Here is a 14880-nt window from a genome sequence, read left to right as displayed (position 1 = left end):
ACGATGTGTAAATAATACACATTTCTCAGAAATTGATATTTAAATAGAAAATCGGCATTTTTGAAGACCTAATTAATTCAAAAGCTAGCTATTTGTCGTAATAGTTTTTGCAAAAAATCTCATTTAACATATAATTTATGTTTGAAATAAAAGCTTTGCCAATTTTTTTTTTTGTAAATAAATGCTTAACTTCCCTTGTAAGTATTACCAATTACAGCAAGCTATGCTGCCACACTAATGACTAAACACAAAATGAACAGGACAGATCATAAAATTAACCAGAATTCTATCAGGATCACATAGTCGTTGTTACATTAACATGCAAAATTATTAACCAGATCCAGGTGATTAACCATTGAAACTCAGCTATTGCCTTATGGTATGCGGCGGTTAATCGTTAGTGTGACCACCTCTTATGGCTCATTACTTGTTTTGTCAGTGGCGTTTCATATTCTATAACAATTCGTACTGAAGTCGTTCTCTGAGTCAAATCTTCGCAACAAAGGCGAACGGGAAAATTGTTTTCGTTGCAAGGAAATTATTGAATTTTTCGTGAAAAGTTAAAAAGTGAAAATATTTAAGCAATAATTTTTAGTATACAACTTGGGCTCAAAATTTTCGTTCCGGTTAAAATGTATCGAATAACGTGATTTAGAAAAGTATATAATTATGTACACATATATGCTGAAAATAAGTTACGAGTAGGTACATAACTTTCAAAGTGCGAAGAAATAATCATCGAAGTGTTGAAGGTAAAGTGCAAGAAGTGAATATATTTGTATGCAGATGCAGAAAATGCGTTTTGAAAATGTAAATTAAATTTCTCATGATTTAATGCGGTTAGTAAAATTAAGACTATAAAAATCGAAATTTAAACAACGTGGGTGCAATACGCAGCTTTAAGAAAAGAAACAAAATCTGCTTAGTTTTCTTTCATACAGGTATAAAAAAAGACTATAATTTAACAAAGGTCTCAATTACACAAATCATTATACGGGTATGCAATAGATACCAATTAACCTAATTAGTATACTCAATTGCTCCAGACACGTTCAACAAACGAACTCTGAAGTACCATACGACTTGTACTAGATCGACATCCGAAAATCAAAAAATTGTGCAAATAAAATGCAGAGTAATAGCAATTCTGGGCGTCAAGGTAAAGAGAAGCGTTTCTCTATACACGACGCATTCGAGGAAGAGACAGACGAGGCAATACGCGTTTATGGGTCCACAGTGATTTCAACGCCTATTCGTGCCAAGCAACGTTCAACGGACGATGTCTCCATCCGCATACAGGATCCTAAGTGAGTATATATTTATATATCTATGCTTGTTTATACATACATACATGTAATGCACATATGTAAGTACACAAATTAGCCTGCTATATTTTTATGTTGTACTTGGAGCTCAATTACCTATAGAAATTAATGCAGAATTGATTTTTTGTTTAGAAATGTTTTATTATTGAATATGTATAATGATTGAATATTTAAATGAGGATGATAATTAAACCTAAAAACCAGGATTTATTTCTAAATATGAAAATTATGGGCTGGAATTTAGAACAATGCCTATTTCGGAATTTCTGGCAAACTATAATGTTTTTTTTAATGAAACTTGGTGGAGATGTTAGTGAGGTGTTCAGGAACACTCTTTATAACTTTAAATTAATCGGGAAATAATAATTTTTTAATTATTTACATTCAAAATGCCCTTGGGAACATCACTATAATTTGCCACATTACACTCTATATTTTTTAACATTTCACTATAAATCACCAAATATACACTCACACGCGTGTTTTTACCGATTTTTATGCTAATATTCTAATTATATCTATTAAAATTAAATGCAAATTCATTTGCCTATGCAATCACATTCCAATTTTAAGCGCGAACAAGAAGAAGATTGGAATTACAACAGTATGGTGTTGCCGGATGCCTGCAAATGAAAACAAAAATCAAGTACTTGAGTTTAGTGTTAATGATGGGAATGGGGGTTATTGTGCCTGCTTACTACATACATGCATATGATGTTTTAATTTTGGGTTCAATGGTTTTAACACGGAAAGGAGTTTTACGCAAAAATGCTGTGCATTGCGTAGCCGGAGTTGGACTGATGAGGGTTATTTTTTTGAAGCGCGGCCATAGGCCGCCCACGCGAAAAGAAGTTCTACGCAAAAATACTGTGGATTGCGTAGCCGGAGTTGGACTGATGAGGGTTATTTTTTTGAAGCGCGGCCGAAGGCCGCCCACGCAAAAAGGAGTTCTACGCAAAAATACTGTGGATTGCGTAGCCGGAGTTGGACTGATGAGGGTTATTTTTTTGAAGCGCGGCCGAAGGCCGCCCACGCAAAAAGGAGTTCTACGCAATAATACTGTGGATTGCGTAGCCGGAGTTGGACTGATGAGGGTTATTTTTTTGAAGCGCGGCCGAAGGCCGCCCACGCGAAAAGGAGTTCTACGCAAAAATACTGTGGATTGCGTAGCCGGAGTTGGACTGATGAGGGTTATTTTTTTGGACTCAACTTTAAATTACAGCAAAAAATACTGCAGTTTTACAATGAACCTTCCACTGAACATCCCTGCGTGCGAACTTCGTTTTCATTTCAGGTGTATGGCAACACCAACTTTTCGCTAAATTATAGAACTTTAACATTAAATTACTTAAAAACTATAAGCCTCCGGCAGGTTCTGTTTTCAGTTTTAAGATGGGGATACACCCCTCTATCACCCCCTTTTTACCGTTTTTTCCAAAGCGATAGGCATTATACTAAATTCTAGCCAATTTATGTAACCCTACGGGGGTATATTGTAAAAACCGTAATTTTTTTATCAATTAGTACTATGTGCAAGTATTAGGGGCATAGTTAGGAGGAGTTAATTTATATTTATTATTCATTTCCTTCCCTAATACATTTTTCGTAGAAATTTGGAATTAAAAAAGTGTATGTCGTTTTTTTTGTCATTTAAAATTAGAACGTGAATTCGTATTTTAGCAACTGAAAGTTCGCTTTTCATTGATAAATCAACTTCGCATCAATTCAGCGACTGATTGATTAGTAATTTATTTGCGAATTTATCATCGTTATTGTCATTACTAAGTCATATCGCTTAACGACTTTTAAAAATTGACTTTGATAATAAATGAGTGCCTTGCGCTGCTTGTCGTTGTCGCTGCTACAACTGTAGTTGTTGTAATACACATACCTACGTATTTTGTGGACGGGAAGGCACATCAACAAGATAGTACCGTTCCCACGACAGTCGGCTCTTATGCTAACGGAACGACCCGGATTTATATCCGGTCAGGTACTGTCACTCCAACAGCTTTCTCCGTATATGTGTGGGGAAGTTTATGCTGCTACAACAACAAAAATAGCAGTAGTAGCAATAAATCAGCTGATTCGACTTTTTTATAATTTTATGTGTACTCTAATTCTGTGTTCAGACACGGCAACTTTTGTGGGAACACGCCTTGTGTTCTCGTTCTGCTCGATGTTATTGTTGAATGTTGAAACAACAAAAACAGGTGCAAGCATTGAAGTTGCGTATGTGATCACAACGGACCACACAAAAAGAGAATTCGCCGACAACAAGCAACTCGAGTTGCCAGGTCTGAATGCAGTTTTTATAGTCACACTTTGTTTACCTCTTACTTTGTTGCTATCTAGAGAAATTAAATGAAATGAATGTAGCGCCCGAGCTAGAGACGGACTGCATGAAACACCCAACTATAGTAAAGGTTTATATAATTGCTTTAATAATGGACGCCTGCCAGTAGGCAATGAAGAGAGGCATATATTGTACGCACAGTTCAACTCAGTTCCATCTTAGGTATATTGAGAGAACTAGGCTTGAGAGAAGTACTGTGACGAACAGAAGGCACAAAAGACCTTAAGGACGAAATGTAAACCTTCCCACCTTTTTCGTTTGACTTTATTTTGTTTTCTGTGTTTTGTTTCCCAACATTTTTGTGGAACTTTTTTACCCTTTAACTTTTCAGTAGATGGGCCTTTGGGAATATCAAAAAATATTCATAATAGAGGAATATAACGGATTAAAGTTTTAACTAGAATTCTTTGCTCGGATGAAGAGGTTATCGCTGAAACTGAGGCCTATTTTGAGGTAAAAGATAAATCGTTCTACAAAAGCGGTATTGAAATGTTAGAGCGGCGATGGAATGATTGCGTTGTTCTTGATGGAATTAACGTTGATGAATAAAGCTAATTTTGAATAAAAAAAATGTGTTTTCTTTGTTAGGCCCGGGACTTTTCAGCCCATGTGTTAGAAGGGTGCTTATTGGTCTAAGTTCCTCAGTTTTAATAGTATTTCTCAACTTCTTTACTAGGACTATGGTGGAGGATTTCATTCCATCGGTACTGTAACTGTTCTATTTACTAATATAGTATGGCGTATATATATATATATAATTGGCGCGTACACTCTTTTTGGGTGTTTGGCCGAGCTCCTCCTCCTATTTGTGGTGTGCGTCTTGATGTTGTTCTACAAATGGAGGGACTTACAGTTTTAAGCCGACTCCGAACGGCAGATATTTTTATGAGGAGCTTTTTCATGGCAGAAATACACTCGGAGGTTTGCCATTGCCTGCCGAGGGGTGACCGCTATTAGAAAAATGTTTTTCTTAATTTCGGTGTTTCACCGAGATTCGAACCGATGTTTTCTCTGTGAATTGCGAATGGTAATCACGCACCAACCCATTCGGCTATGGCGTAATAGTAAACCATATATTCCACCGAATTCTTAATTAGCCCACCACTTTCCTCTTAAATTTCCTAGCAGTGTAAACGATATTATCTATGCTTATTTCATCAAATTTCGACTTAGTTGGGGGTGTACAACAATTTGAAGACAAAAATTCTTTAATTCGAATCATTAAAACTGCCTGGTCTGATATTTCATTAGGATACGAGTACCTGCAGAATTTATACAAGTATTTACGTAGTAGTTTATAAACAAAATGGCAAAAACTATTAAGTTGTAAATAATAAATTAAAAAACCCCCTATATTTGTTATAGTTTTTTTTTCTAATTTGGTTAGTGCTTCTAATCAAGTGAACCAATAAATCAAGCACAATACCTGTATTTCAACTGCTGAAGTTTTACTGCTGCCAAAAACCATTAGATGGAATAATATTTAAAAAAACTGAACCGTTTTTTCCACTGTAGGACTTACTGGCTATCGTTTTTAATACCCTAAATTATTGTTTATTATTTGTTATTATTTATTGTGAAATCAACGATTTGTAACAAATTGTTGAAGTCTCTTTTAGGTAACATTTGTTAGTATTAGTTTTAGACGGTAACTGAGCCATCACCCAAAACCACAAAATCGTCTCATTAGCTAGTCCACAGCATGTGAACATTCATAAGCACGCAAAAATCAAGTAGTTCAAGTACTCGAACATACATACATACATATCTACTTTGCTCTCAATCATTTGATGGAACACTTGAGAACGTTCATCTATTAAGCTAGCCAGTCCCTCACGTGTTTGCTCATCATCAACGTTTCGTACCTCATGCTAACATCAACGTCACTATTAGTAGGTGAACCTGCATGTACATATGTATGTAGATATCCTCTTTGGCCGCAAGTGGCTACATTTGCTTTGTTACTATCCGACGAGTTCAGTCACATTTACTCCATTACACATGTGCATACATACATATAAAATGCAAATGGAAGCAATTGTAGCGAAAAATAGCCACTTTGAGGTATGTAAAATATAAAGTAAAAATATATGTACGTACATTTATGTATAAATTAAAAAAACTTAAAAAAAGCACAAAATGTGTCAATGATTCTTAAATCGGCGCTGTAATTTTTGTTTTTGCTCTAAATGATTGTTTTCAATTGTTTTGTAAACAATTTCGTTGCTTGTGTGCGAGTAGTGAAAAAACAAAGGCAACAATGCACGGGGTAAAATTCATTGCGCTTTATTTTTTCCATCCAGTTTTTTTTTTTGTTTTACGAATTATTCATTTGTTGTTTTACTTTCCGTTGTTGCATTCAATGAACTGCATTACTAATTTAACTCAATTGCCTATTTGTCAGAGTGTTGGGAGTGTGTATGTATGTGCAAATGCACTTACCCTACAAGGAAAACCACCGGTATCAATTTGGTATGATTCTAGACAGGGCTGCATGTGAAGACACCCCGCACGACACTAACCGTGTTTTCACATGCCCCTTAAACCCACTCATCTAACACCCCTCTCCCTCTGGACCCAAATTGTCGAAACAGAATGTTACCTGAGCCTAACTTTAGACAAGGTTGACGAAGATGACTGCTGAATGCACTACACTGACAGGGCTTGTATTACTGCTACAACAACAACAACAACGACAGGTGTCATTCAGAACAGAATGACCCAGGCTTAAATCTGGCCAAATACTGTCATTCCTGCAGTATTCCCCAAAAATTGCACTCCATAATTTCCTTTTGGCATGGTATTGGGCCCAGATTTTTGCCGGCTTACCACTTGGGATTTCTCAACTCTCGGTTGAAGGAGTGCTCTCCTGTCGTTGTTGTTGGAGAAGCATAAATATTTCCCATACATATATGGGGAATGCTGCTGAAGTGACAGTCCTTGGCGAGATATAAATCCGGGTCGTTCCGGTAACGTAGAACCGACTGCCGTGGGAACGCTCTCCTAAGCAACACCTATTTTTCTAGTTGATGCGGGGATGTCAACTCCGATTTCTATTTTTCAACTCACTGAAAAGAGAACAAATAAAGCTCACGAGAGAAAACATAAATATGTACATTTATGCTAAAAAATACCAAACTTTTTCATGAAAATATCGAATTACAGCTCGTTACACACATAGAGTTGCAAAGGCGCAAAATATAAAGGAAACCCTAGTAAACCCTTGTCTAAAGATGGAACTTTGCTGAGGAGTGACCACGATCAATTGGTATTTCGTGCAACAAAACTTGCAACAATACTAAAACTGATTCTAACATTTTAAGACTTCCTGTTTATATAAAAAACATGACCGGTATGCAGCGGGGCGCACTAGAAGTCCCTGTAAAGACCGATATGGCTTTCCACCTACGCTCTTAAAGCGGTGATGTGAGTTTGCTCTGCCGATGTGTTAAGGGTTAACACCACTGTAGAAATTTAAAAAAATTGATTTTTTTTTTATAAGCTTAAAAAATTCTTTGAACCTTTTAAAATACAGAACAAAAAGTTTATTTCATAAATATTTTAAGCTTTTAACCAAGCGTTAGTGACTGCTACCTAACGATTCCTCCAAATTTCCAAACTTTAAACGCGTTTTTCTCAAAACACGTTTTCTGAAATTGGCACGCAGCATAACTCAAACAATTTTAAATATTTTTAATCAGGTTTTTCACTACGTCTGTATAATAACCTTCTTAAGAGAAGAGCGTAGGGGATTTTCGATAGATTAATTTAAACGATTGTTATAATTATTTAAATGCCGTTTTTTTAGTCCAAAATAGAGTATTTTCCTTCAAATGCATGCTAATTCCACAAAAATAAATATTTTTTAAATCCCCTACGTGTTTCTCTAGCTATTCTTATCTAGATTAAGAAAAACAAATTTCCTTGTTCCAGATTAAAATTTGCACCCTCTGTGCTGCGTGCCGCGGAGCTCCTTCAAGAGAAACCACATTACAAAAATGTCTCCAATGCCGCCATTTTGTAAAATTTTTCGATCAAACTTTGTAGTTTTGTATTTTAGTATATAAGTAATAACTTCCCAAATCAGAGTGATTGTTTTCCTTTTCTTTCTACACAAAAAAATTCTTTAAAAATCGTGTTTATTTTACGCGTGTAGAGCGGTGTTACCCCTTAACTCCGGTGTATATCATTAACCAGCCGCCTCGGTCCCCGGTCAGAAAGTGTTCATTGGGCGAAAGAGTAGTAACTTTCATTGGTTCGACAAAAGACGCTCTTTGCCGATTTTCTCAGCTTGAATCCAACCCCTTCTGCAGTTTGCCATGACGTCGAATAGTTCGTCTAACTCTGAGACGCCAGTCTTTATATCCATGGAGGTATTGATACTCTTCAGTAGAACTGCTTTCATCTTCCTCAGCACTCTTAAACATTTCCCTGCGGCTTCCTCTTCTTCAGCTCGCATTTTGGGAATAAACGCTTGTCGCTGAGATTCACATTTTTCTCTTGCTTGCTATTTGCGTCCTTTGCAGCAATTACACGTTTTGTATCGCCGCATTGGTCTCCATTGCATTCTTTTCAACCTCTTTTGATGTTACCCTTACGTCTAGTCCTTGAGGCGTTATTTCTTTTGCTTAAATGTCCGTCTTCGGTTTCGCTCTGGTTGGCAATGAAATACATTCGTGAAGCGCGTATTCGTCTTTTGTGGTGGCGAGCGAAGAAATCGTGGTTTTCTTACGAAAGAGCTCTGCTCTGAATTTCCATCATCTCGCTCAAAAGATGTAACTAACTCGTGAAAATTTTCGTGCGACGATTTATTACGATTTTCGATGTGAATTATCGCGACAGGAATGCATTTATCAACTTACAGAGCTTCGACTTTTGACACTTTGCCACTGCGGCACGCTGGTACAACAAGTTCCAAGTTGGCCGTCGATCCTTGCACAAAAAATCGATGATGTGCGTCAACTGAGAACGCAAGATCGTTAAGTAACATATCGAGAGATAGAGGTATCCTTGGGAATTAGTGGGCGTTAGCATACATTACTTATTGCATGGTTGTCAAAAAGATTTATTTTATTCTTGGATTTCGCATAGTTTTTCAATTGCCAGGGCTTTTGCCGATTTTTCTTCTTGATTGGCGCGATAACCGCTTACGCGATTTTGATCGAGTTTAACAAAGCGCGCCAGTCGTTTCTTTCTTGTGCCACCCGCGCGCCAGTTGGACACAACAAGTGCAGCCAAGTCCTTCTCCTCCTGATCTTTCTAACGCAAAGGAGGCCTCCATCTTTTTCTGCTGCCACCAGCTTGTAAAAGCTCCTCAAAGCAACCATTTGTTTGCCAGCACTTTTCGGAGAATTAAGAAAAACCAACCGCTGAAGACGAGATACCCTTCACAATACGAGCTTGTTTTTGTTATTGTAGCAGCAAACACATTCGCCATGCATGCACGATATATAGTAAATCCGGGTCGTTCCGGGAACGTAGAACCGACTGCCGGGGGAACGTACGAGTTCAAACGTATGGGCTCACACAACAGAATTTTTGAGCACTCAAATGATCGAATTAATGGGTCATCCGCCTTAAAGTTTGGTTTTGACACCTAATGATTTCAAGCGAATGCAGATATACATTGACTTCCAAGAAGAATGTTTTTTGAAAAACAAAAAAGCCATTTTTATTATTACGTTACTGTGTTTTAATTTTGCGGCAAAAAAAAATATAAAAGACAACCCTCGTGCTGTTACTGTTAATGGAATACCGTTGATAAAAATGTGGCATTTGTTTGATTGCAAAATTAAATTGAATTAATTGCAGCTAAATTAATAATTTTAATATCGAATTCGTCTGATAAGTCGATTTAGGCAAGATATTCTCTAACCGCCTAAAATAATTTGCAAATTAAGACGATTCACTAAGAAATAGTTCATATTTGCATTCGCACATAAATATGCATGAATTGTACAATAGAATATTATGGATTCTTAGCCATTTATTAGGAATGCAAATAATTTCCTCAAATTTGTTGAGGGTGTCTTAGATAATATTATTGATGATTTATGTAATATACATATTTCGGTAAATAAGTAGCTGAATACATACATATATACATCTTAATAGGAATGCGTTAATTATTCATTAGCGAATATTGCTTCTATTGATTAAGCTTGCAAACATACTCGTGTTAATCTATTTAAATTGTTAAGCAAATAGGTGAACATACTTCGTAAATATGAAATAAAGGTATTTACAAATAAGCTCAGTTCACTACAAGTAAACAGCCGAAGCGTATCGCTGACCAACAAATAAACATTGGCAAACTGACAACCTGCGATAATAATAAGCTCTAACTCAATTAATGTTCAATGAAAAGTTAACCGCTTTAGAAATGAAATAAATATGACGGTCCGCTGCAGTAGGGCTTATGTACACTAAGGTGATCTAAGGCTGTTTGCTCAGCGCATTTCTCTTTGTTTGCTTGTTTTGGAGCTTTGCGCGTAGGGCAAAATTTAAAAAAATGTTTCCCATTTGAGAAATATTCTGATGAATATTAGGTTCAATCAAAGTCGTTTGAGGCTCGGTTATTGAGATATTGAAACTTCATACGTCTTCGCTGTGGATCTCCACAATTGTTGACCATTGTGATGCTGCTCTTCTTATACTCAACTAGCAAACTCCCGGCATTCGCTGCTCTGCTGTTAAGGTAAATTACGTACGTACATATCCATGTATGGAAGAGTAGTGAGCAACAAAATAAGAAATCAGCAAACATTAAAATCGGCGTTCATATTTACATTTTTCATTTTTGCTTTGCCTGCTTATGTTCTACTAGGTTGTTCAATAAGTTTTGCGGTTCGATAAGAAAACACAATTTTATTGTTTTAAATGCACTTTCTTATTCAGTATAGTCTCCCTGAGCATCAATACACTTGTTCCAATGAGATTCCAATTTATGCATTCTATTCGTGAAGTGGAACTCTGGAAGGGTTACAAAATACGCTTCCCCAGCTGTTATAACCTCATCATGCGCTTTCCACGCATGCATTTTTTTGTAGGTCTGGATAGAGATAGCAGTCGGTAGGGGCCAAATCTGGTGAATACTGGGGATGCTTCGACAATTCGAGCTTTAATTCATGGGTTTTAGACATTGTCAAAATGCTCTTGTGACACGGCGCCTTGTCCGGATAAAAAGAATGATGCGAACTGGGTATTTTTTCACAATTTTTTCCTTGAGTTGGTCTAAAAGGTTACAATAATATTCAGAATTTATTATTTTATCAGTTTGCAAGTAATCCCCAAACAAAATTCCTTTCACATCCTAAAAAACGGATGCTAAAATCTTTTTGAACGATTTTTGAACACGAACTCGTTTAATCCGAAGAGTCAGATTCAAACCACTCTTTAGCCTCCTGTTTTGATTTAGGATCATGGTGATAGACCCAAGTCTCATTCGTAGTGATGAATCTATGCACAAAATCCACTTTATCCTTTTCGAAAACGCTCTAAATGTTGTTGAGAAAGTCGCATTCGAATGTGTTTTTGTTCCATTGTTAACGAAAGTGGCACCCATTGTGCACACAGCTTTCTGAAACCCAATACTTTAGTCAAAATATTGCTCACATTGCCCGATGAGATACCTAGGGCGTCTACTAAATCCCTTTCAGTCACTTGACGATTTTCCAATACGATTTCTTGTATTTTTCTACGATTTCTGGTGTTGTTGCTGTTTTTGGACGTCCTTGACGTGGGTCGTCTTCAAGGCTTGTACGACCACATTTAAATTCAGCAACCCATCTTTCTATTGTATTAATTGATGGCTCAAACAATTTCAACATTCATTCATAAATTTCCGTTGTTTTTAAACCTTCCAAAAATAAAAATTCAATCACCGCAGAATACTTGGTTTTTTCCAATGTAGAGAAACTACTACACGTCGGTACTAATGGCTTATAATCAAAGAATGAATTGACAGATTGAAATCAAACTTCACATACGTGCACATGAAATTCAAAAAAAAAAAATTAGGCTAGTAGCAATGCCCTCTCATATCGAACCGCGAAACTTATTGAGTGGAGTTTGCCACACAAATGTTCCCTGAATGTTTCTTGAAAATTTTAATAGGAATAGGAAATAATAGATAAATTTCATTAATGTAGTGTGACTGTAAACCTTTACAAGATTTATATTAACCGCTTAAGGGGTTATACGCAGTTATGACTTAAAAAAAAAATCGATTTTTTTATTGCATTTTTGTAATGTACATATATTCAAAAGTATACGCACGAAATTTGAAGTAGATCTAAGCAATACTTTCGGAGTTATACCTAAATATGTAGAGATGCCTCGGCATGTTTTAAGGTAGGTTCCAACGGTATTGAAACTTTAAACGTGTTTTTTCAAAACGGCATTTTTCAAGTCGGTGTACACGATATCTCGAAAACGGCTTGTTTGATCGGTCAACCGTTTTAACTCAATCTTTAAAGATACATTTTCTAGTAATTAATCGTTCCTTTTGTCAATCTGATACTTATTTTCCATTTTATAATCAATTTACGGCCAAATTTTAACGTAAAAATCGAAATCATTTCTTTTAAAAGCTGCCATTTTGTGAAAATTCACTATTTTGATTAGCCGAACGATTAATTACTAGATAATCTAATATATTATATTAACAAAATTTGTTTGGTTTTTTGATTTCAGATAATCCAATCCTGAGTTACGATGTACACCGTAAATCGTCTTTTTTTAAAGGAGGTTCCAGAAATCGCCTGCAGCGCGCTCTATAATCAACATTTTCATAAATAAAAAATTTTGTTACGTTCTTGAAGGATGCTTTTATAACACCCAAAAATTTTCAAATTAAAATATTCTGAAGTTTCTTCAGGATAAATCCTTGACAACCCGTCTTTTATTTGCTTCGTAACTGCGTATAACCCCTTAAAATTGCAGCGCCTAGGTGGACAATTGACATCACCGAGACGGCTAATAACACGATTGTGGCATGATGCGCCATGCTGCTAAAACCAAAGATCCTCCAAGTCCATGTCTTCAATTTCAGGCTACGAAAAATCTTTCATGATGCTTCTATATCTCTTATGCATATATTTACATACCATATATATATTATATATTTGGCTCTTACACCCTTTATTGGGTGTTTGACCGAGTTCCTACAGGGAGGTACCTAGAGTATCAAGCCAACTCCGAACGGCAAATGATAGAAGTACACTCGGAGGTTTGCCATTGCATGCCGAGAGGCAAACGGCTTAAGAAAAAAACTGTTTCTATCATTTGGGGTTGCATGCACGAAGATTCGAACTTGCGTACTTCCGAATGGTATACACGCACCATTCTACGTTTACCATTCAGCTACGTCGGCCGAAGCACTCATCGTGTGGGGGGAAATGGCGTTTCCAGCAGCATTTTCGAAGCAAAATGGTTCGATAATGCCATCGCTCTAAAATCCGCACCAAACTGTTACCCTCTGAGAATGTGTGGAAGTAAGTTTGCAATATTTCCCGACGTTGTTCAAGCGTAAGTTGATGTATTTCGTTCCGCGCAGATGTGATACTGACTTTCTGTCAAGATTTTTAGCAGGAAAGAGCTCTCACTGTCAAAATAGCATATGATTAACGAAAATAAAATAATATATGGACCACCCTGTACATATTTTGGGACTTTATTTTATACGAATTGGAGATTAGATGCGTAAAACTTTGCCCACTGATCTGCCGATTATTCTGTCCGACTTTGGGATGTTCTATCTCTAAAGCGTTCTTAAAATTCTTAAAACGGTTTAATTTCCTTTGTTCATCTGTGATCAGACGTCTAGAATAGTGGCCTATATTCCAATTGCACATAACAACATTCGACAAAAACCAAAAAATTCTTAAGCACACAAATAAATATATTCGAGAAACTAGAGATCGAATATATTTAGTAAAACTGCGTTTTCAGATTTTTTTTCTGACGCCCAGATTTTATTGAAGAGCTTTGAAACTTCAAGGGTATGAATAATTAAAAAATTGGTCAAACAATTCAGTGTAACGCAGATCTGCTTATATTAAGGATGTTTCAAAAGGCGCGCCTAGATATTGTTGTAAAATAAAACAAGTAAAAACTTAGATTTTTTTTGGTTTCACTAATTTCATCAAAATACGGCTCTTAACAATTATATGTAAAAATGTCCATCATGGGTACCTATATCTCTACAGGTAAGATCCGCCAAAACGTGGATGCATGAATGCCCAATTGTTGAGCACGTCGAGTTATCAATGTAGAAGATTATTCAGTAACACTTTGCTCGGCAAGAGAAATATTATCCACAGAATGTTCAGTTTTTGGTCTGCCAGTCCTTTTTCTAACCTCTGAACGCACCAGTTTCTTGAAATTTTTCCCCTACCTTTGAATTGTCGACTCATTCGTACAATTATTTCCACCATAGATGTGTTCTTAAAAATCGGCAGTTTTTATAATAATATAAATTGCAATAATTTTAACGCGTTGTTCTATCGTGTAAAAGTGTACATAGGTATGTCCACTGGACAAATGTCAAAGGTGACATAAAAAAATGTACCGTCTAAGAATTATTCGCTACTGACATCCAGGCGTTACTTTTGAAAGACCCTTTGCAAGGAAATGTACAACATAACCATTGCGTACCTGTGTATGTTGATTGAAACACCTGTGTTTTTGTTTGTTGTTGATTGTTTTTTATTTATGACCGACTTTAGGTAATATACATAAATTACCTATATTACTTACTTACTATAAACAGGTAGTTATCGTTTTATTTTTATTTTTTTCTTTTTTTTTTGGTCTATTCGTTACCACCACCCCCATTTATTCTCTGTTTTTGATGGTTACATATTTGTTTTGCCTCAGTTTTTTATTACAAATTGAGCACTTTTATGACTTCGGTGTCATTTGTTCACGTTTGTCTCACCCCTCTTTTAATCTGCCCATCAATTGCTATGATTATTTGCGGTAAACTGTTATAAAATTGTGTAGTGTGTAATAATATGAAATTACTCTCGATTGTCTTGACGAATGAACTCTCATCTCTGCTGCACCTTTTGCATTTACTTAAACCAATTGCGTAATTTGGATTTTCTACTTGTATATGCAAGTATATTAATATTATTCTCCTCATAGAAAATTGCTGATTTCTAAATGAAAGGCTCTGAATAAGTGCATAAACATCAG

At 36.1% G+C, this 14880-nt stretch overlaps 1 protein-coding gene across 7 annotated transcripts in view; it reads left to right on the top strand.

Annotated features, from left to right (window-relative positions):
* The first annotated feature begins 466 nt into the window (after nt 1–466).
* Nucleotides 467–14880, top strand: part of LOC128861382 (transmembrane protein 134) — a 55994-nt gene continuing 41580 nt past the window's right edge. Inside the window, exons 1-2 of one of the 7 annotated variants that reach the window (XM_054099500.1) lie at nt 467–752; nt 1047–1307. In XM_054099500.1, coding sequence (XP_053955475.1) covers nt 1129–1307 — 179 coding nt within the window. In that variant the 5' untranslated portion in view covers nt 467–752; nt 1047–1128. Of the gene's footprint in view, nt 1308–14880 lie in introns of all 7 variants that reach the window. The other 6 variants (XM_054099497.1, XM_054099495.1, XM_054099494.1 and 3 more) reach the window with 6 other exon arrangements.

This window comes from Anastrepha ludens, chromosome 4 (genome assembly GCF_028408465.1).
Source record: "Anastrepha ludens isolate Willacy chromosome 4, idAnaLude1.1, whole genome shotgun sequence".
In the NCBI taxonomy this organism is placed as follows: Eukaryota; Metazoa; Arthropoda; class Insecta; order Diptera; family Tephritidae; genus Anastrepha; species Anastrepha ludens.
Note: the sequence above shows the minus strand (reverse complement) of the source record. Positions and strands in the feature narration are given on the sequence as shown.